Source organism: Pristiophorus japonicus, chromosome 7, assembly GCF_044704955.1.
Source record: "Pristiophorus japonicus isolate sPriJap1 chromosome 7, sPriJap1.hap1, whole genome shotgun sequence".
Lineage (NCBI taxonomy): Eukaryota > Metazoa > Chordata > Chondrichthyes > Pristiophoridae > Pristiophorus > Pristiophorus japonicus.
The window spans coordinates 44914662-44938253 of NC_091983.1; the positions used below are offsets into that span (position 1 = coordinate 44914662).

General features: G+C 42.2%; 1 protein-coding gene across 3 annotated transcripts in view; it reads right to left on the bottom strand.

The window, feature by feature from the left end:
* The window catches only part of sh3yl1 (SH3 and SYLF domain containing 1), a 318220-nt gene that overhangs the window by 165368 nt on the left and 129260 nt on the right, over window positions 1-23592 (bottom strand). For all 3 annotated transcript variants that reach the window (XM_070884930.1, XM_070884929.1, XM_070884928.1), the window contains exons 5-6: window positions 19695-19807; window positions 3287-3415 (exon numbers count right to left, since the gene is read on the bottom strand). In XM_070884930.1, the coding sequence (XP_070741031.1) occupies window positions 3287-3415; window positions 19695-19807 (242 nt within the window). The remainder of the gene's footprint in view (window positions 1-3286; window positions 3416-19694; window positions 19808-23592) is intronic.

The following is a 23592-nucleotide window of genomic DNA, read 5'->3' on the forward strand; positions in this document are numbered from 1 at the left end:
CATTTTCCAACATTCTATAGACTCTGGATCAGTTCCTATGGATTGGAGGGTAGCTAATGTAACACCACTTTTAAAAAAAGGAGGGAGAGAAAACAGGGAATTATAGACTGACATCGGTGGTGGGGAAAATGCTGGAATCAATTATTAAAGATGTAATAGCAGTGCATTTGGAAAGCAGTGACAGAATCGGTCCATGTCAGCATGGATTTATGAAAGGGAAATCATGCTTGACAAATCTTCTAGAATTTTTTGAGGATGTAACTAGTAGATTGGACAAGGGAGAACCAGTGGATGTGGTGTATTTGGACTTTCAAAAGGCTTTTGACAAGGTCCCACACAAGAGATTAGTGTGCAAAATTAAAACACATGGTATTGGGGGTAATGTATTGACGTGAATAGAGAACTGGTTGGCAGACAGGAAGCAATGAGTAGGAATAAACGGATCCTTTTCAGAATGGCAGGCAGTGACTAGTGGGGTACCGCAAGATTCAGTGCTGGGACCCCAGCTGTTTACAATATACATTAATGATTTAGACGAAGGAATTGAATGTAACATCTCTAAGTTTGCAGATGACACTAAGCTGGGTGGCAGTGTGAGCTGTGAGAAGGATGTTAAGAGGCTGCAGGTTGATTTGGACAGGTTAGGTGAGTGGGAAAATGCATGGCAGATGCAGTATAATGTAGATACATGTAAGATTATCCACTTTGGTGGCAAAAACAGGAAGGCAGAATATTATCTGAATGGTGACAGATTAGGAAAAGGGGATGTGCAACAAGATCGGGGTGTCATGGTACATCAGTCATTGAAAGTTGGCATGCAGGTACAGCAGGTGATGAAGGCGGCAAATGGCATGTTGGCCTTCATAGCGAGAAGATATGAGTATAGGAGCAGGGAGGTCTTACTGCAGTTGTACAGGGCCTTGGAAAGGCCAGACCTTGAATATTGTGTACATTTTTGGTCTCCTAATCTGAGGGAGGACATCCTTGCAATTGAGGGAGTGCAGCAAAGGTTCACCAGACTGATTCCCGGGATGGCAGGACTGACACATGAAGAAAGACTGGATCGATTAGACTTATATTCACTGGAATTTAGAAGAATGAGAGGGGATCTCATAGAAACATATAAAATTCTGACGGGATTGGACAAGTTAGATGCAGGAAGAATGTTCCTGATGTTGGGGAAGTCCAGAACCAGGTTCACAGTTTAAGGATAAGGGGTAAGCCATTTAGGACTGAGATGAGGAGAAACTTCTTCACTCAGAGAATTGTGAACCTGTGGAATTCTCTACCACAGAAAGTTGTTGAGGTCAGTTCGTTAGATATATTCAAAAGGGAGTTAGATGTGGCCATTACGGCTAAAGGGATCAAGGGATATGGAAAAAAAGCAGGAATGAGGTACTGAAGTTGCATGATCAGCCATGATCATATTGAATGATGGTGCAGGCTCGAAGGGCCAAATGGCCTGCTCCTGCACCTATTTTCTATGTTTCTATGTTTCTAAGATGCCCAAGATCCAGCTTTACATTATATACAGTACTTAAAAAAAATACTCACTACGTGCAGGAATAACATAAAATGACTGAATTGTGTGTGAACGTTACGGCATCATAACATTAACAAGATTGGAACTTCCTCTGAGGGATTAAGTTAAAGGAAAATTAAAGATGTCGGATTAGAGTTTCTGCTTTGACCTCAAGTGGGAAATTGCACCCAAAATAGGCTTGACATTGCGCTTGTTAGGTTAAACTTCAAGTTTCTGCAAAAAAATCATTGGCATGTATCTTCCATGAACCAATCTGGCAGTGTAATAGAATGTAAACGTGTTGCTTTTTTTCTTTCAATTAAAAAATATTCCTTGATGTATTTAAAAGGGATAAAATGGTGCAGTTTCTTTTATTTAGCTGACAATGGGTTTATCACCAAAAATAAACATTTATACCAAGGGTGTCCAGGCCTCCACCTGTGAGTAACCCAATTTTTAAATCATTGAAAATTACCTTTAAAAAAACTATAATGAACTATCTGGTAGTTTCATTGGTGTACACTAATAAGTTTCTTAGTAAATTAAATATTTTTTGATGGTATGAATAAACTTTTAAAAAGTGCCTACTAGTGCCTGTCCCCTACGAAAATGAACGCAATTTGAAGAGCCTTCCAGAACCAGCGCAATTGGCAAAATCTCGCAATTTTGACCTGCGGGCATGGGCAGTTTTTTGGGCAGGGCCTGATTCAGGCGAACTGAATCTTGAACCAGCGTAAAAGATCACGGAAAACACAGCGTGGTTTTGGGCGTAACTCACTTATGCTTAAAATTCCCTGATCGTTTGTGCTGGTTCAGCCAATTCTGCCCGGATTGCACTGATATAACTGGAGAAACCAAACAGAAATTCGACCCTGTTGTGATTAATGAAGCAATGAATAATAGGTGTTGATACTTTTAATATTTCTTTACCTTTGACTCGAGACTATTCTGACTTTTAGTTATGCTATTAGAGAACAGAGTTAATGCATGATAAAAATGAACTAACAAAGTATTATTTGACTTTTCAAAGCAGATTTCAAACTAGATAATTAGAATCAGTCCCTTGTTTACAAACCTGTATTCTACTGGAACATGCCGTGAAGTGTTCTATATTTAGGAAATTTTAACTGAAAATGATATATCAAAACTCATTTACTGTTGGAACAAATGTTATTGTTGCATGGAATAAGTTCATTATTATTAATAAAGTATTTTCATGAACATGCAAACCCTATATGTCAAAAGCTAACAATGATGTTAATTTTCTTTAACATCAGTAATGCTGATGATTATACAGCTGCTCAACTGTCAAATTTTAATTCAATAACAGAAAATTGCTTTGCTGATCAGAAGTGAAATAATTATTTACAATTAAGAACAAAAGCAAAATAAAGAATTTATCTATGGATAGGCAGTGTTGGATGGAAATATGAACGTACAAGAATGCACAAGATATATTACATGAATGTACAAGATATATCAATACAATTAACATATGAACAAAGTAGATTTTCTTCTTAGGATGGCCCAAGTCAGAGTGAGCTAAATCGTTCCATCAGTTATATGCTTTGTTATCACTTGGTGTCTCTCTTATATCTCCTTCTGGAATTGGTTACTCATCATGTGATAAGTTCCAAGGCCAGAAGCTGCATTCTATGACTTTGTGGTGCAGCATGCCAACATAAATGTTTCATAGGGTTTTTGCACAATATGTTGTAGATATTGCGAGTGAAAAAACACTTCTTGCGTCTGACTGCAACTTACTTGCGATTGGTCTCTTTTCTTTCAATCAAGCAAGATCCTTCTAATGATATTCCAGCAAACAACCCACGTGACTTGCAGTATGTGTACACTGCAGCCGAACTTCTTACAGCAACATCTCCCTCTAAGTTTCTGGAAAACAATACATATTTTACCAAATGGTCATTTATAGTACACTAAAGCAAAGTGAAAAATGCGTAGGTAGGTACTATTGTACTTTTCATATAGCAATAAAGGGCTCAATTTCCCCCAGTATTTGCTCTGGTTTTTTTTGGAATAGGCCAATTTTTCTGGCCTAACTTAAAATTCCCCAGTTTCCCCAATCAATTTGCACCAGTGTAACTGACTTAATTACGTTATTTTTAGGTAAGTTTTTTTTTGCTCAAAAGGGGACGTTACCAGCCAACTCCATGAGTTCTGGCCATTTCTACTTAGGCCAGCGTATGTGGCCACTCGAGAAAATCCTTGCAAAGAGTTGAAGAAATCAGCGCAGGTACATACATCGGAGGCCATTCGGCCTGGTATAGGGGCAGGAAGCGGAGAGGATCTGGACCGGCATGCACTCGGGACCGGAGAGGCTGGTGTGGAGAGAGCGAGCTAGCGAACTGGCCAGCATCGGGCGGGGACCACACAGCGAGCGGTGGGAAGGCACCGGAGAGGCTCTGGGGGGGTGGAGGGAGCGGGCGAATTGGCCAGCATTGTGCTGGGACCACACAGCGAGCGGCAGGAAGGCACCGGAGAGGCTCGGGGCGGGGGGGGGGGGGGGGGGGAGGGTACTCACCGCAGCGGACCAGGAAGACACCTCACTCGGGGACCGGAGAGGGTCAGAGACAGTCGATCTGAAGGCTTGGTGCCCGGGGAGGGGGGGAGTGAGAGAGGTCATAAGACTCAAAAGGGGGGGGGGGGGAGTAAGAAAGGAAAGAGGCGAGGACAAAAGACCTTTGGGTGTGGTCCATTCATACAGACCTTGAGCAGAGAGAGAGAGAGAGAACTGCAAACTTGTGCTGCCTGCTTTTCTGCCATTTTGAGCTTCTTTGAAAGTTTAACTTTAAGTATGGGGGCAATACTGATGATGCCAAACCCTGTGCGAGCGTTCTGCATCATTGTGCTACGAAGGAGACAACTGATTAAAGCTCATCACATCAGCAACATCAGAGCCCGTAGGGTGCTGGGCAGGAGGCCTTACCCACCTCGGCAATATCGAAACAGGCGTTCGTACCTGCACCTGAGTGATGCAGACTGTGTCAGAAGGCTGCATTTCCACAGAGAAGTTGTCCGTGAGATTTGTGAGTTGCTGAAACCAGACCTGCAGGCGAGAAGCGTCAGATGGACTGCTTTGTCAGGTGAAATGAAGGTTACAGCTGCACTTTCATTCTATGCCTCCGGATCGTTTCAAGCTACAACTGGGGATGTGTGCACCATCTCTCAACATGCAAAATATATCTCTATTCGCTAGGTGGCGACTGCACTGTATGCGTGGAGGAATGACTTCATCAAGTTCCCAATGACCGCCCAAACAATTCGTGACAGAGCTGTTGGGTTCTCAAGGATTGCTGGCTTCCCAAAGATACAAGGCTGCATTGATTGTAACCACATCGCCTTGCGAACACCTTTGGAGGATTCAGAGATGTTCAGGAATACAAAAGGCTTCCACTCCATTAATGTGCAGCTCGTGTGTGACGACATGCATCGCATCATGTCAGTCGATGCAAGATACCTTTGCAGCACCCATGATGCGTTCATCCTACGCGACAGCGTTATAGCTGCCATGTTTGAGCAGCAGCCAGAAGGGCAGAACTGGCTACTGGGAGACAAAGGGTATGGCCTCGCCACCTGGCTCATGACGCCCTTATGCGTAAGCCGGATGGAAGCTGACCGTGAATACAACATGTCGCACATTGTGACGAGCAGTATCATAGAGAGGACCATTGGCATCTTGAAACAGCGTTTCCGATGCCTGGACCATTCCGGAGGCTACTTGCAATATTCCCCTGAGATTGTCGGTCAGTTCACTGTTGTATGCTGCATGCTGAGCCACCATGAGGCGGCAGCAGCAGCTGGTAGTGGAAGACCCACCTGCGGTGAGAGTGGCTGATGATAATGATGTTGAAGCTGCAGATGACGAGCAGGAGGAGGAGGAAGAAGAGGATGATGATGATGAGCAGGAGGAAACCATGCAAGTGCCTGAGGCCGGAGCATGACGGCGGAGGAGGGCAGGCCATCGTGCTCCTTTAACGATTGTTCGAGCCTTGTGCCAGCAGCTCATCCGTGGATGCTTTACTGATGCCTGATGGCTCAGCGATAACTATTCCACATGGACGTGTTTATTGTTTGAAGCAGTTCCATAATGTTGCGTTGTGTTAATGGAACATGATTCAGTTTTAATGTAAAATATATTTTATTCAAAAGTTTACAATGTACTTATCTTTACTGTAATAAAATTATTCCTGTATCAAACTTTACTTTAAAATCACTCTTTAAGATCACTTAAAAACTTTAAGATTATTTATAAACTCGTAAATTTACATAACTTACAAAAAACTTTTAATGTGAGAACAGTTACAACAGTAACAATAACAGCAGCAAAGAAAGGCTGCATCCACCTCTCATTCCCTTAGTCTAACACCGCCTGCTGTGCTTGGTCTTGGAGTCTCCACAACCCCTGCCCACAGGCGGTGGAGCAGTGATTTTGGGCTTGGAACCAAGCTTATTCCTTCTAATATCTCTGGTAATGTGCACTTCTTGATGGCCGGGGGGGCGGTCAGGTGAAAATGTGAAGGGCAGGCTTGGGGCTCTTCAGAGGCTGGTATGGGGATTGGAGTTGATTCTGTCAATGAGCGCATGGTCTGGCCGTGTTCCCTTATTGCAGCAGCTAACTCACACATGCTGTCCCTCATGCACCCTGACAGTGACTCAGCAGACTGAAACATTCCCTCCCTGATGGCCTGTACTACCCCTGACATGCCCTCACTCACTGCCATGCTTTGCACTACCTCTGACATACCCTCCCCCTCCTGGCTACTGCCGTGCTTTGCACTACCTCTGACACTCCCTCCCTCATGGCCACTGATGTGGTTTGCACTACTTTGGACATTCCCTCCCTCATGGGCACTATTCCCTCACTGATGGTCCCGGCGAGTGTTCTTACTTCTCCCGACAGTCCCGCTACCTCATCACTCACCCCACTGATGGTATCCAGGAGTGATCGGGTAAGGTCAATGCTCTCCGCACTCAATGACATCATCTGAACTACATCTGTTACATCCTGCATCTCAGGAGATCATGGTCGAGTTCTCTTTCCCCTCACCCTGTTGTGCCTCGCTGCATCCCACTGGGACCCGCAGCCTCAGATTGTGGGGCCCTGGGTGTGACTTGCTGCACCCCAACAATGGAATCCATAGCCTGGGACGATGGGGCCCTGGGTGTAAATTGCTACATCCCACTTCTGGGACCCGCAACTTCGGAAGGTGGGAAATCATGGAATGTCCCATCGGCATTCAACCACTAGTCACAGAGGGGGCTGTCAACTCCATGCCCACCACCTCTTCAAAATTCAGTCGAACAGTGTGGCCTTCATCCATCGCCATCCCCTCCCCTCCCCTCCATGTTGGTCTGGAGGGTTGGATTGGAAGATGTTCTCTTCTTCGGGCTCGTCTGAATCTTCTTCTACATCTTCAGGATTGGCCTCAAGTACTGCAAAATGTAACGGAACAGTCAAATGGTTAGCAGCAGAGGAGGGGGCAGGATGGGTGGCATGAGTAGGCTCACACATAGCAGGCCAGGCAGCAGGTTGATTTGAAAGGTCACAATGAATTTTCAGAACTTACCCTCTTCCTCGAGTGTGAGCTCAGCTTGTGCAGTACTGATTGCTTTTCTCCAGGCAGGACCCATCAAAGCAGCGACCCTCTCTTCCAAGGGTGTCAGTGGGTGCAGATTTGGCGGGCCTCCGCCTGTTCGAGTTCTTTCCTTTTTGTTTTGGGCCAATTTCCTCTGCAAAGATGAAAATGCACCTTTTTAAAGAGAGGGTGTCTTTCTGCTGAGTGGGACATATACAGCTGGTCACATTTACAATTGCATTGAATAAATGAAAATATTACTTACACTAACTACTTGACCAAGATTCTCCCATTTCTTTTTACACTGGCTTTCAGATTGCTTGGTGTTCTCCACTGCACAGTAATCTTCTGCAACTTGGTTCCAGCGTTTCTTCATTTCTTTTGGTGGCACTTTTATGTGACCTCTGCTGGTATCCAGTTTCTGCCATCTGTTCGCAATCATATTAACTAGAGTCTCCACTACTTCCACCAAGAATTTCTTTGTCCTTGGTCCGTGTTGCTGCATTGCTGCAGCTGCTCTCAGACACACACTGCACTTTTTCAATGCTCACACACAGCACTGCTTCTATATTCAGCTGGGATTTTTCTAAACACAGCATTCCTTCTGGCACACATAGAAACTGCTCTTTAAAAATGGTCGACTGCCAACTTGGAGCGCCACTGCGCATGCGCGGCCATTTCAGAGACGTCAGGAACGTCATTTTTTCCACCGCGCACGCGCAAAAGTCCTGGCACCTTTTTGTCAATGCAGATCGCAGGCTCCACCCCCCTCCACCCCACACCCCCCCCTCCTTCCGCCCCCCTCGTCCTCCACCCCCCCCTCGTCCTCCCTCCACCCTCGTCCTCCCTCCACCCTCCTCCTCCTCCACCCTCCTCCTCCACCCCCCCCTCCACCCCCTCCTCCATCCCCCCTCCTCCTCCACCCCCCCCTCCTCCTCCCTCCACCCTCCTCCTCCACTCCCCCTCCTCCTCCACCCTCCTCCTCCACCCCCCCCCCTCCTCCACCCCCTCCTCCACCCCCCCTCCTCCTCCACCCACCCCCTCCTCCTCCTCCTCCCCCTCCTCCTCCACCCACCAGGCGACTGGCCACACTGCGTGGTTGCAGAGTAGAGGCCAAACATCGGGGAAACTACAACGTTTTTTCCTGGCGCATCTACTGACATAATGAAGCAGCGCAACTCGGGTAAGTATGCCAGAAATTGGGCTTGGGGAAAATTGAGCCCAAAGGCTCCAGCTCCAGCCTTGTCTCAGTATTGCCTGTCAGCCTGTTCAAATCCCTCTCCAGAGACTTTGAGCACATCATCTACGCCAACACTTGCAGTGTAATATTGTTGCACTGTTGGAGGTGCTATCTTTTAGATGGGACATTAAACTGGGGCCCTGCCTGCCCTCTCAGGTGGATGTAAAAGATCCTATGACACTATTCAAAGAGCAGGGGAGTTCTCGCGGTGCCCTGCCAATATTTCTCCCTCAACCAAAACAGATTATATGATCATTGTCTTATTGCTGTTTACTGGATCTTGCTGTGTGCAATTTGGCCGTCATGTTTCCATACATTACAACTGTGACTAAATTCAAAAAGTAGTTAATTGCCTGTAAAGCAGTTTGGGACATTCTGAGGATGTTAAAGTTGCTATATAAATAAAAGTTCTTTCTTTTCTTTCTCTAATAAAACCTTTTGAAGACTTTTTGGTACAAGATGAATAATTTTGAGCTATGAATATCTCATTTCCCCTTTTAATAATAATGAAATAAAGCATCACCTAAAGCGTCATACTGTTATGATAAAGTCTCATCAGAACTTCATTATGTTTGTAAGCATTGGAGAACACTGTCATTATGTCAACAATCTTATTTGCTGCTATAAATTAATCCCCAATATACCTCTAACTCTGCCACTCATGATTACACAATCATCACTGTGCTATTGAACTGCTTATCTGACATCAAGTCATGGATCAGCAAGAACTTTTATCAACTAAAGGTAGTCAAACCTAAAGCTGTCCTGTACAGTTTCTGCCAAAAACTCTGTACCGCAGCCCTCTATTTTGCCTACTTGCTCAGGCCGAACCTGACACTGCATAATCAGTATGTCTTGCCTGATAACTCAGTGATTCAAACCCCATAGTGTAGCTCCCACCAAAAATGCCTATTTCCACCTGGACAACTTCTTGCTCTTCCATCCCAATACAAGCTTTCATCATCTGTGTTTGGCTCAATTCCTCTAAAGCTCTCCTTGCCAGTCTCCTGATTTCCAGCCTGCAGCTTGTCCAAAACGCCACCAAGCACATCCATCCCACAATAAGTTCTGCTCCCGTATTATCACTGTACTCGAGAACCTCCATTTGCTTGTCACCCTCCATCAAATTCAAAATCCTTGTTCTCATCTTCTGAATCCTTCTATAGCATTGCCCTTTCCTATTTCTGCAACTTCCTCCAACCCTATATGTCAATGCCCATACTCTTCTGAATCTGATGTTCTTTGCATACCCCCTGTGTCTCCATTCCACTTCAGTGACAGAGCCATCAACTGCCTTGGTTCCATACTACAATTATCTTACTAAACTCATTCATTTTGTATACTTTCTCCTTCAAAAGCCTCTTGAAAACCTCTTTTTGACCATGCCTTTGTTCATCTCACCTAGCTTTTCTGCCAATTGATGTCACTGTGATGTGTTTTTGGACCTTTTGTTAAGTTAAAGCAACTATAAACATGCAGATGGACATTGTAATTAGCTTTAATTAAAACAAAAGGTAAAAATCAGAAGACTACACTGACAAGATTGTTGCAATAGACCGGGGAAGTTTGCATTGCAACATTTGCACTAACAGTCAAGAGGCCATTGCAATGTTATTGTTGAACTAAGATATTTCAAACACAAAACTTCAATGATACCTCTCTAATATGGCAACACAGCCCCCCGTTTTCATTTAAAAAAAGAAAATTCCAAAATATCGCTACTCTAAACTTTCATAGATGTGTTCCTTCAAAGCAGCTAAACATAGTCATGGTGTTCCATAGAAAGTAAGCCTTCTAGCATGCATGCCTCACTGCACACACCTTAAATAAGGGCTGGATTTTTAAAAATCTTGGGCAAGTCTGTGAAAATGTCTCCACAAAATCGGTTGAGTAGAGGGATACTATCAAAGTTAAGCTATACATATACCAAATGCAAATCACCTTTTAGTTACATGATACTGAAAGGTAGTTTCTAGGATTAGTGCTCAACTGTCTAAGACATGGGATAGATTGTTGTCTTTACCACTTGGGCATTAAGCTTTACCTGGGTGGAGGGTAGAAAATGGAGTGGGCTCTGCAACAGGCATGTGATCTTACCCACCAGAGTTTCTATAGGTATATAAAAAGGAAAAGAGTGGCTAGAATAAATTTTGGTCCCTTAGAGGATGAGACCGGGGAATTAGTAATGGGGAACATGGAGATGGCAGAAACTCTAAACAAGTATTTTGTATCAGTCTTTACGGTATAGGATACAAACAATATTCCAACAAGTGGAAAGCCAAGGGGCTATGGGGGGGGGGGAGAACACAATCACATAGAAACATAGAAATTAGGTGCAGGAGCAGGCCATTCAATAAGATCATGGCTGATCATTCAACCTCAGTACCCTCTTTCCTGCTTTCTCTCCATACCCCTTGATCCCTTTGGCCGTAAGGGCCATATCTAACTCCCTTTTGAATATATCTAACGAATTGGCCTCAACAACTTTCTGTGGTAGGGAATTCCACAGGTTAACCACTCTCTGAGTGAAGAAGTTTCTCCTCATCTAGGTTCTAAATGGCTTACCCCTTATTCTTAGACTGTGACTCCTGGTTCTGGAACTCCACAGCAACGGGAACATTCTGCTTGCCTCTAACCTGTTCAATCCCGTCAGAATTTTATATGTTTCTATGAGAGCCCCTCTCATTCTTCTAAACTCCAGTGGATACAAGCCCAGTTGATCCAGTCTCTCCTCATATGTCGGTCTTGCCATCCCGGGAATCAATCTGGTGAACCTTCGCTGTACTCCCCCAATAGCAAGAACGTCCATCCTCAGATTAGGGCATCAAAACTGAACACAATACTCCAGGTGTAGTCTCACCAAGGCTCTGTACGGCTGCAGTAAGACCTCCCTGCTCCTATACTCAAATCCTCTAACTATGACGGCCAACATGCCATTTGCCTTCTTCACCGGCTGCTGTACCTGCATGCAAAACTTCAATGACTGATGTACCATGACACCCAGGTCTCGCTGCAACTCCCCTTTTCCTAATCTGTCACCATTCAGATAATATTGTCATCCTGATTTTGCCACCAAAATGGATAAACCTCACATATATCCACATTATACTGCATCTGCCATGCATTTGCCCACTCACCTAACCTGTCCAAGTCACCCTGCAGTCTCTTAGCATACTCCTCACAGCTCACACCGCCACCCTGTTTAGTGTCATCTGCAAACTTGGAGATATTACATTCAATTCCTTCATCTAAATCATTGATGTATATTGTAAATAGCTGGGGTTCCAGCACTGAACCCTGCGGCACCCCACTGGTCACTGCCTGCCATTCTGAAAAGGACCCGTTTATTCCGACACTCTGCTTCCTGTCTGCCAACCAGTTCTCTATCCACGTCAATACATTACCCCCAATACCATGTGCTTTAATTTTGCATACTAATCTATTGTGTGGAACCTTGTCAAAAGCTTTTTGAAAGTCCAAATACACCACATCCACTGGTTCCCCTTGTCCACTCTACTAGTTACATATTCAAAAAATTCTAGAAGATTTGTCAAGCATGATTTCCCTTTCATAAATCCATGCTGACTTGGACCGATCCTGTCACTGCTTTCCAAATGAGCTGCTATTTCATCTTTAATAATTGAATCCAACATTTTCCCCACCGCCAATGTCAGGCTAACCGGTCTATAATTCCATTTTCTCTCTCCCTCCTTTTTTAAAAAGTAATGTTACATTAGCTACCCTCCAGTCCATAGGAACTGATCTAGAGTCAATAAAATGTTGGAAAATGGTCACCAATGCATCCACTATTTCTAGGGCCATTTCCTTAAGTACTCTGGGATGCAGCCGATCAGGCTTTGGGGATTTATCGGCCACAATCACTAAGGAGGTGGTACTCAGTAAGATAATGAGACTAAAGGCAGATAAATCCCCTGGACCTGATGGCTTGCAGTCTGGGGTGTTAAGAGAAGTAGTGGCAGGGACAGTTGTAATTGCATTGGTTGTAATTTACCAACATTCCCTGGATTCTGAGGAGGTCCCAGCAGATTGGAAAACTGCAAATATAACACCCCTATTTAAAAAAGGAGGCGGACAAAAAGCAGGAAACTATAGACCAGTTAGCCTAACAGCTGTGGTTGGGAAAATGTTGGAGTCCATTATTAAAGAAGCAGTAACAGGACATTTGGAAAAGCAAAATTCAGTCAGGCAGAGTCAGCATAGATTTATGAAGGGGAAATCATGTTTGACAAATTTGCTAGAGTTCTTCGAACAGGGTGGATAAAGAGGAACCAGTGGATGTGGTGTACTTGGACTTCCAGAAGGCATTTGACAAGGTGCCACATAAAAGGTTACTGCACAAGATAAAAGTTCACGGGATTGGGAGTAATATATTAGCATGGACAGAGGATTGGCTAACTATCAGAAAACAGGGAGTCGGGATAAATGGTTCATTCTCTGGTTGGCAACCAGTAACCAGTGGGGTGCCGCAGGGATCAGTGCTGGGACCTCAACCATTTACAATCTATATTAATGACTTGGAAGAAGGGACTGAGTGTAGCGTAGTCAAGTTTGCTGACGATACAAAGATGGGAGGAAAAGCAATGAGGAGGACATAAAAAAGCTGCAAAAGGACATGGACAGGCTAAGTGAGTGGGCAAGAATTTGGCAGATGGAGTATAATGTTGGAATGTGTGAGGTCATGCACTTTGGCAGAAAAAAATCAAAGCGCAAGCTATTATTTAAATGGAGAGAGATTGCAAAGTGCCAGCGGGACCTGGGGGTACTTGTGCATGAAATGCAAAAGGATAGTATGCAGGTACAGCAAGTGATCAGGAAGGCCAATGGTATCTTAGCCTTTATTGCAAAGGGGATGGAGTATAAAAGGGAAGTCTTGCTACAGCTATACAAGGTATTGGTGAGGCCACACCTGGAATACTGCGTGCAGTTTTGGTTTCCATATTTACAAAGGGATATACGTGCTTTGGAGGCAGTTCAGAGAAGGGTCACGAGGTTGATTCCGGGGATGAGGGGGTTGACTTATGAGGAAAGGCCAAGTACGTTGGGCCTCTACTCATTGGAATTCAGAAGAACGAGAGGTGATCTTATCGCAACGTATAAGATTATGAGGGGGCTTGACAAGATGGGTGCAGAGAGGATGTTTCCACTGATGAGGGAGACTAGAACTAGAGGGCATGATCTTAGAATAAGGGGCTGCCCTTTTATAACAGAGGAGAAATTTCTTCTCTCAGAGGGTTGTAAATCTGTGGAATTCGCTGCCTCAGAGAGCTGTGGAAGCTGGGACATTGAATAAATTCAAGACAGAAATAGACAGTTTCTTAAACGATAAGGGGATAAGGGGTTATCGAGAGCAGGCAGGGAAGTGGAGCTGAATCCTTGATCAGATCAGCCATGATCTTATTGAATGGCGGAGCAGACTCGAGGGGCCGTATGGCCTACTCCTGTTCCTATTTCTTATGTTCTTATGTTCCCTTCTGTGCTGCTCCCAGTTGATGCTCAACATACAGGCAGTAAAAAGAAAAAACTACCCTATAATTTAAAGTCTATGCAGCATATTATTGATCTTTTCTTTTTATCTTCCTTCCATTCTTGAAACCAATAGAAGCAAAAAAGTTTAACTTTTCAATTCTGTAGGATGTCTAACAAATAATTTATCTGTCGAGAAAAAATTAGCAAAAAAAAATCCTTAACGTGACCTTTAAAGAACAAGGTAGATTAGAAGTGGAATAAATGGTTGAGTATCATAATCAAGAGATCAAAAAAAATATTCTGGTATCAAGCAACAGACAAGCACTTTCCACTTTTAGTTATCAGTTACAGATTCTTCCTTCATTACAACAGTGATTATACTCCAAAAGTACTTCACTGGCTGTACAGCGCTTTGAGGTGTGCGGTGGTCGTGAAAGACGCTATATAAATCCAAGTCTTTCTTTCTTTCCATGCATCAAATTTACCACATGGGAAAAGTTATTGTGGACACTTGGCTTTGTTTGGGGAATGAAAGTAATCTATGAGGCAATATATAACCCGATTTATATAGGTCTTAAATGTAAACAATTTTCTGGATGTTACAATAACAACCACTGCAGAAGCCAGATGTTAGTAGTAAACACAAACCACCAAATGGAGCTTGTGGGTGGGTGTGTGGGTTTGAGGGTATTGTGTCAAATAAGACTTTCTATTTAGGATACCAGGATCAGTCTGCACATTGGAGCTAGGAGTCGATCCATGGCTTTAACACCCACATTTTCCTGGGCTGGGGGTTAGACTGGGGTTACCACAATACTGCAGTTTCCTTTATGCAGATTTAATGAGAATCCTTGAAATAAGAGAAAATTAGTGCTATTGAAATCGGCTACTCTTGCTTTTGCATGTATGTGCTGAGTTTCATACCTATTTCTGAATATTTCCATCTGAAAAATGTGAATTATTTTCAGAAGGATTGATTCAGGAGGGTGTGGACTACCCCTGTTCAGTGACGTAAGTGTCATCTATGAATATTCTAGTAGCTTTGCCTGACCAGCAGACACAAGGCCCTTGACTAGACATATCTGCAGAGCATGATGCTCTGCATCATCGACGTTTCTGAATAGCACCCAAAGGAGTTGTCCCCAACAAGGGCTTAATGCCTGTTACAGACAGTTGTTGGTCAATAAATTTCATGGGGGTATGCTTACTAAGCTGTTATTTCACATCTGAAAGATGGTCTGGGTGCATTTGCTTACCCCATGTAGCCATCTTTTGATTTTCTAAGGGCCATGGGGTTTTCAGCTTTATCCTGACTGACTCAGACTAAAAAGATTGTTAAAGTCAGACTGTTTGTCAAAGACCCAAAGCACTTTTCCAGATGTCTGCTTAGGTAGACATGGTGTGTTGCTGTCAGTGTGTGTGCACTGCACGTGGGCACCTGCAGAAGCCTATCCTGTTGAGTTGCCAGTGACCAAAGGCACAGCCAATGAGTGATTAGACTGAGGCATTGGTTCTATAAGAGATATTAGAACCTCTAACTCCCAGTATGGATTGTACAAATTCCAGGAAGATTTTGGTAAGGATAGAACCTTTTTCAGAGGGTATAATAATTTGACCTCAATGCTGTCTAACATGATCAATGCCAACCCCATTGATGATGGAGGGTTAAATGCTGAAATTCTCATTATTCAGAAAGATTGCAACCAAATTTGGCTAGAGATTGTGAGCTCAGGCAGGACCATTGGAATCTACATCAGAAGAAAGTGGGGTAGATTTTCCAGTTATTGTACTTGGCCATGTTGGATCACCTGGGCACAGTACACAGAGGAAAATTAGGCAGGAGGGCCACGTGCCTTCAAAGGAGCCCAGCAAAATTTCCCAACCATTCATTTAAATGGATGGAAAATCAGGTGGGCTTCGTTATACAAGTGCAATTCTCCCTCCATGATTTTTCTCTATATGCTGCACCGAGGTGCTCCAATATGTCCAAGTGTAATAAGAAAGACATCTGAAGTCAACAGCCCCAGTTTGTCCACTGGCATTTTTCTGACTGTGGTGCCAGTCAATGTTCCCTTTTAGGAAAACTGAGTCAATACCAAAATCCATATCCTGGAGAATGTATAGGCACATGCTAGGGTACAAGGCAGCTTCTATGCTGTTTTAGTGCCAGCCAATATCTTAGCCTTAGAGACCCAATCAAATGAGATCAATCAGTTCACAAATGTAATCCCTTTAAAGTAAGCTTTAAAAGTAAAAGCATATTTTAAAGTAATTTATATGTAGATCCTTTCTGGGGGGGGAAATCCAGAATCGTGACACTGACCAACAGAAGAATAGAGCCATGGCTGGCACAAGTCCTAGCTGAATACCCAAACTGAAGCATGGTTTTGAAAGAGAGACTCTTTGGTATTGAGCAAGAGAGTCCATATTAATTTTCAATATTTGAAAAATATATAAATGGCTCTATACTGGAAGATGCTGTATGGTATAATTATCCAAAAGTTTCAAATTCCTCAGAAATTCATTTTGTAAACTGAATTATGGTGGTGCTATGACACAGCCTGCTTTATCCACACATTACTTCTACTTACCAGAAAAAGCCTTATGGGACCAGGAGGATTGTGCATACTCATCAATAAGTGCACTGACCGGTTTCAATGCACACCTTGACAAAGTACGTTTTTTGGGACACTGTGCTAGTTCTAGCCAGTACTACTCCAGTATAAGAACAGAAGTTTAGGTCGGTGCTGCTGTGATTTAAGCACAACAGCAAATTTGGCACCAAGTCCAATTTGGACGTGATCAATACAAGCTTAATGCATTATTTCTAAATAGGAACAATATGATTTTTACCATGGACACTAAATGGAATCTAACTTCAAGTCAGCTTGAACTTGCTATGGTTATACCAAAGATGTGTAATAGTCAACACAAGTCTACAATATAATTCTAAAGCGGAGTTTCAGAATGCAGCGTTCTCGGAAATACAATTTTGACATCAATTAACAAATCGAATAGTATAGATGCATTTAAGGGGAGGCTAGATAAGCATATGAGGGAGAAGGGAATAGAAGGTTAAGAGTTAGATGAGGAAAGACGGGAGGAGGCTCGAGTGGAGCATAAACACTGGCAAATGGACTGGTTGGGCCGAATGGCCTGTTTCTGAGGTATATATCCTATGGAATCCTATGTAAAGTCCACAATCAACAAATATCAATTGCAGATACATACACCACAATGCAGTAGGAAGTTCTGAATTACTGATATCATATCATACACCTACCATACACAAAGCCAAATTGTTAATAAGTGTTAGAAAATAGCAGAGTTTGAGAAAAAGAAAAGCTGCATGTCAAAAAACTGTTGCAATTTACTTCAGAACTTCAAATTAAATAAGTTACTGAAATACAAACTTGCACCAGATAAATGCAGAAATAGACTAGTAGGGAATCTATTGCTAAAATTAGCACAGGATATTTTTGTGATAGTTTTTGATGACATATGACAACAAAAACATCTAACTGTTTCTTACTGTAATAAGCAATCATTCAGGGTGCTCATTTTAAAATGCTCGGGTCATATTTTTTTACGGTCAATAAGTAGATCAAACTTCTTGTCTGATGGAGACAGACGAGTTCTTCCCTCAGACACTCTAACTTGAACTTATATAACACCTTTAATGTAGTAAAACGTCCATGGTGCTTCACAGGAGCGTTATCTGAGCCATATAAGGGGATATTAGCTTGGTCAAAGAAGTAGGGTTTAAGGAGCGTCTTAAAGGAGGAAAGAGTGGTAAGAGAGGTGAAGAGGTTTTGGGGGAAAATTCCAGAGCTTAAGGCCTCGGCAGCTGAAGACACGACTGCCAATGATGGAGCGATTAGAATCGGGGATGCGCAAGAGACCAGAATTGGAAGAATGCAGATATCTCAGAGGGTTGGATGAAGTTAGAGATATGGAGGGGCGAGGCCATGGAGGGATTTGAAATCAAGGATAAGAATTTTAAAATTGAGGCACTGCTTAACCAGGAGCCAATGTAGATCAGCGAGCACAGGGATGATGTGTGAATGGGACTTGGTGCGAGTTAGGATACAGCAGCAGTGTTTTTGGATGAACTTAAGTTTATGGAGGGTGGAAGATGGGAGGCCAGCTAGGAGTGGGCTGGAATAATTAAGTCTAGATATAACAAAAGGCATGCAGGAGGGTTTCAGCAGCAGATGAGCTGAGCCAGGGACAGAATTGGTAATGTTAGAGGTGGAAATAGGCTGCCTTAGTGATGGCATGGATATGTGGTCAGAAGCTCAGCTCGGGGTCAAATACAACACCAAGTTTGTGACGGTCTGGTTTAACTTCAGACATTTGTCATGGAGAGGGATGGAGTCGGTGTCTAGGGAACAGAGTTTGTGACAGGGATCGAAGACAATGGCTTCGGTCTTCCCAATATTCAGATGGAGGAAATTTCTGCTCATCCAGTACTGGATGTCGGACAAGCTGTCTGACAATTTAAACAGTGAAAGGTGGTAAGTTAAAATTGGGTCTCGTCATTCGCCAGTCTATTCTAGCCAATTCACCTCTCATACCATCGAAGTTACCTTTCCTTAAGTTCAGGACCCTAGTCTCTGAATTAACTGTGTCACTCTCCATCTCAATAAAGAATTCTACCATATTATGGAACCTGATGTCATGTTTTCGGATGATGTCACCGAGGGGCAGCATGTAGATGAGAAGTAGGGTGTCGCCAGAGATAATGGTGCGGGAGTGGAAAACGAAGCTATTGCAGGTTATTTTCTGGCTATGACTGGATAGATAAGAATGGAACCAGGTGAGTGCAATCCCACCCAGCTGGATAACAGAGAGGCATTGGAGGAGGAAGGTGTGGTCAACCCAGTCAAGGCTACAGGTAGGTCGAGAAGGAATAGTTTACCCTTGTCACAGTCACATAGGATGTAATTTGTGACTTTGATAAGTGCCGTTTTGGTACTGTGGCAGGACATAAACTTGATTAGAGCAATTCAAACATGGAGTTCTGGGAAAGATGGCACATATTTGGGAGGCGACAATGTATTCAAGGACTTGAGAGGAAAGCAAGGTTGGAGATGGGTTAGTAGTTTGCAAGGACAGAAGGGTCAAGGGTGTTTTTTTTTAAATAAAAAGGAGAGGGGTGATGACAGTAGATTTGAAGGGGAGGGAGACACTGCCTGAGGAGAGAGAACCGTTATCGATATCAGCTAACATGGGGTCCAGGAAGGGAAATTGGGTGGTCAGCGGTTTAGTGGAAATAGGGTTGAGGGAGCAGGAGGTGGGTCCCATGGACAAGCTGAGCTCACAGAGGGCTTGAGGGGAGTTGGGAGCGATACTAGAGAAAGGTGCCAGTTCAAGGCTACTGAACGGGGTTGTAAGAGTCTCAGAGTGGTTTTATTTAAGACGGGGCAGCACTTTCATACATTTACTAGCTGAGTATTGCTAAATACTCAGCCAGTAAACAGCTTTCCAGGACTGTGGGGCTTGAGATTGAGCCCTAGGTAAGTGATGTGACTAGGTAACCAATATGTAAGTTACTACATAATTGTTTGATAGACACTGTCACTTGAACAGAAAGTACTCCCCTCAGACTTTCCTTCCATTTAAATTCATCACTTGACTGAGATGAGTTTTGTTGTTTGTCAGAAATTAGATAAAATAAACACAAATTAGTAACTCAAGATTAACAGGAACTTCATAAAAAGTAAATCAAGGGATGAAATTGTTACGACACCATTTGAAACAGTTACCATATCAGTGACAAAATCATTTTGTGACTAAAGACTAGTAAACTATTCAGCCAATAGCAACAAAATATACAATAACTTACCTGCCAATGGGTCCGATTGCAACGGTACAATTTCCGCCTAGTGTGAGATTTCCCCCTTTTGCAAAAGCATCAACTGCACGCTTGTGATTCAGGATTATCACCAAATCAGATACCTATAATAACAGTTAAGGAGGATTTAATTGCTGCAACTGCAATCAAGGTTTGCCTAACATGTCACCAAAGAATAGGCTGCTGCTTCATAATCACTTCAGAGAACAGGAAATGGTATTAGTAGTGAAAACCGACGGTACTATTGATATTGTTTAGTACATTTTTAGTACATTTGTAGCTACACCGTTGATTGGTCTATCCGTGACAATTGTATTTTAAAAGAAATGCATGTAATAAAGCTGCCAAGCAAAAAAAAATGAAGCAGAGCCGTTTATATTCATATTATGGGTATTAAACTTTAAGCATAAAAACAGGAACATTGGTCGGATGTGACTTCCATCACTGGGGTGGGTTCAGGTATGATCGCAGTCCCGGATGGGGTGGGGGGGGGCGGGGGGTGGGGAGCCGTCAAGTATGATCTCAGTCACTGGGATGGAGAGGTCAGGTGTGACCTTTGTCAATGGAGGGACAGGGGTCAGGTGTAACCTCCATCAATGGAGGGGTCAGGGTCAGGTTGTGACCTTCGTCACGGCGGCGGGGGGGGGGGGGGGAGGGGGGGCGGTCATGTATCTGAATGTGTTTCAATTATGTGACATCACATCCACGGTAATTATATGCACATTTGTTTTGTATTTGTTGTGTATATGCACAACTGTTAAAATGTAGACCGCTAAAACATATTTGCCTCGCTACGCTGCGAAACCTACATTTTCCGCCCTGGCTACTTTGCTGTGCTCCCACCCTGTGTCCCCGGATTCGGTTTAGAAAATATGATCACCATATCATTGCAGTTAAGGTATGAATAATTAAAAGGGTCATGTGTTCCTCAATCATTTCGCCCTGATTTATTGAAGGCCTTTGCTAATTTTATGTGAAAGTAGGATGAATTAGAAAGAGGATTGAATAAGCCATCAGAGGATGCAGGCTCCTATGGATTGAGGAGTGAAGTGAAAAATATAGATTTAAAATAATGCTAAGTAATACGAGAATGGAAAGGCAACAGATTGAAAGCAGAAAGAGAAGCATAAAAATGAAAAGGAGAACAAGCAACATAATTAATTGGAAAGTAAAAAGAAAAGAGGTCAGGCAATGATGGAAAAAGCCTACTAATTTCCTGGTCCTTCATGATAAAATTGTAGATTACATAAATTAAATTCAGTATCAATTTTTGTTTCCAAATTTATTCCATAAACACTTTATAGGGTACTTTAATGCAGTAAATAAATAAGTATTTTATTACGTCATATGATTCATTTGGAGCATGTCGGAACTTTGAAAAAGTATACCTGCAATACTGCTTTTTACAGCACCCCACTTCAAGCAAGGACATTTTCACTTTTCCACAGTCTTCCCAAGATTAAGTGTACATAATCGGAAAGCAGGGATATTCAGTGAAAATCAATACATTCAATATAAAGTATATATTAATGCTCGAACTGCTGTGACAGTCTATTAGCTGTGCTATTTTTACCACTGGAGAAAGAAGCTCCTGAAGAATTAATGGAGTAAAAAATAAGTCATCTACTGTGTTCAATGACGTAGAATCTATTGATTTCTTTTCTTTTTAATTTTAAAGAGTTGGACTATGTATTAAATTTATAGTTTCTTAGCCACTGTCATTTTGTGCAAAATACTAACCTCCACGTCACTTTTTCAGCCAAGCTGAAATGCTGATCCAATAAGGTAATCATGCCACTGACTTTCAAACTGACAATGGCAATCAATCATGTGTGACTAAGTGAAAAGGTTACTTCATTTTTGCCCAAAATGATGAATGTAATACTAACTCTCCAAATTGGACATCTTGTACTTTTAATAAAAAGACCAGTTCTACTGTAATTACACAATTAAGAAAAAGTCCACAGGAAAGAAAAGTTGCAGTGAAGCAAGTTTTAAAGATCAAATGAGCTAAAAATATAAACAAAGGGATTATGATGTTCAGGATTTGACAAAGAGGTCAAATTGTTCAAATAAGCCCAGTTAGCTTCAATATACATTTAAATCCATTTAAAAAGTAAGAAAAATGTCTGAGATATATACTTTGAACTCATCAAGAATTTGTTTCACGTATTAGATTCATAGGTTATCAGGCGTTATGTGTCAATATCCGTGACATAATTGTTCACATTCAATAACCATTGTTGCTAGCATTTATGCTTGGATTGCAGGTGTATCAAAAATTACAAAGTAACCCTATGGATTTAAAATGCATAGTCGCAATCCATCCGGACCAGGGATTTTATCCTCTTTGAGTTTGATTAGTTTATTTAATTTATCCTCTTATTTTTAAATGCACTTATCTCATTACTCATCTCATCATCCAATGTCATCTCCACCTGTTCTATCTCCCTGGTAAATACTGAAGCAAAATAATTATTTAATATTTCTGCCATCTCTCTATCACTACCTGTGGTATTATCTTGTTTATCCCTTAATAGACCTATTTCCAATTCAACCTTCCTTTTTTATTGATGTGCCTGTAAAATATTTTTACCTGTTCTGTATACACCTTCTTGCTATCCTTATTGGATCTGTGGCTTCAAACTTTCTTCTACCAGTCACTTAAGTTAGTAAAACCCACCGGCCCATGTTCCTTGCGGGGAAATTAGTCTAATTTGTTGGCTCGTACTTCTCCTTATAAAGTTCAACAAATCCTATTCCTGCACCACATACCGCCTTGAATTTTGCAAATATAGAGTTTTCTAATTTAGTGAAATATTACAACTATGTATTATCTTAATAATGGCTATAGTCACTGTGAAAACAGCCAACAGAGGCAGCCTAAGAATCAGGGAGAGATTTCCAAAAAAATGTGTTGTTTTTAAGTACCTCTTAACTATACCCAGTACACATTCAATAACTATTGTACCTAGCACAGCACAGCTTATATAATGATCAACATTTAGGTATGGATCCTTCACCAAAACCTTGGTATAGTATTCTATCGTTCATGATTGAAAAGAAGTATGAAAGGGATGAGTATTAGAACTGCTGGGAGTAACCAAGATCTCTAACTGTACACAGATCTTTAAAAACAAATAAAAAAATAAAATAAAATGGGCAACAATATTAGCAAACCGCGACGTAGAACAGCTATGGGAACATAGTGCAGGAAAAATATATTCCACTAAAAGGAAAGAATTTAAACACTAATGAGACTCCATGGATGAATAAAGCCATAAGGGAACAATTGAGGGGAAGGAAAGAGGCATACATTAAATGCATAGACAGCAGGGGAGTGCACGATAAGGGGGAATATGAAGAGATTAGGAGAAAAGTCTAAAAAACAATTAGGAAGGCAAAAAGGAACTATGAAATGTAATTATCAAGGAACATAAAACAAAATCGTAAAATATTTTACAGGCACATCAATAAAAAAGGAAGGTTGAATTGGAAATAGGTCTATTAAGGGATAAACAAGATAATACCACAGGTAGTGATAGAGAGATGGCAGAAATATTAAATAATTATTTTGCTTCAGTATTTACCAGGGAGATAGAACAGGTGGAGATGACATTGGATGATGAGATGAGTAATGAGATAAGTGCATTTAAAAATAAGAGGATAAATTAAATAAACTAATCAAACTCAAAGAGGATAAAATCCCTGGTCCGGATGGATTGCGACTATGCATTTTAAAAGAATCTAGGGAAGAGATAGCAACGGCAATACTACACATATTTAATAATTCATTAGAGAAAGGTGTAGTGCCAGAGGAGTAGCGGAGAGCTAACGAATAACCTATATTTAAGAAGGGGGACAGAATATGTCCAGGGAATTATAGACC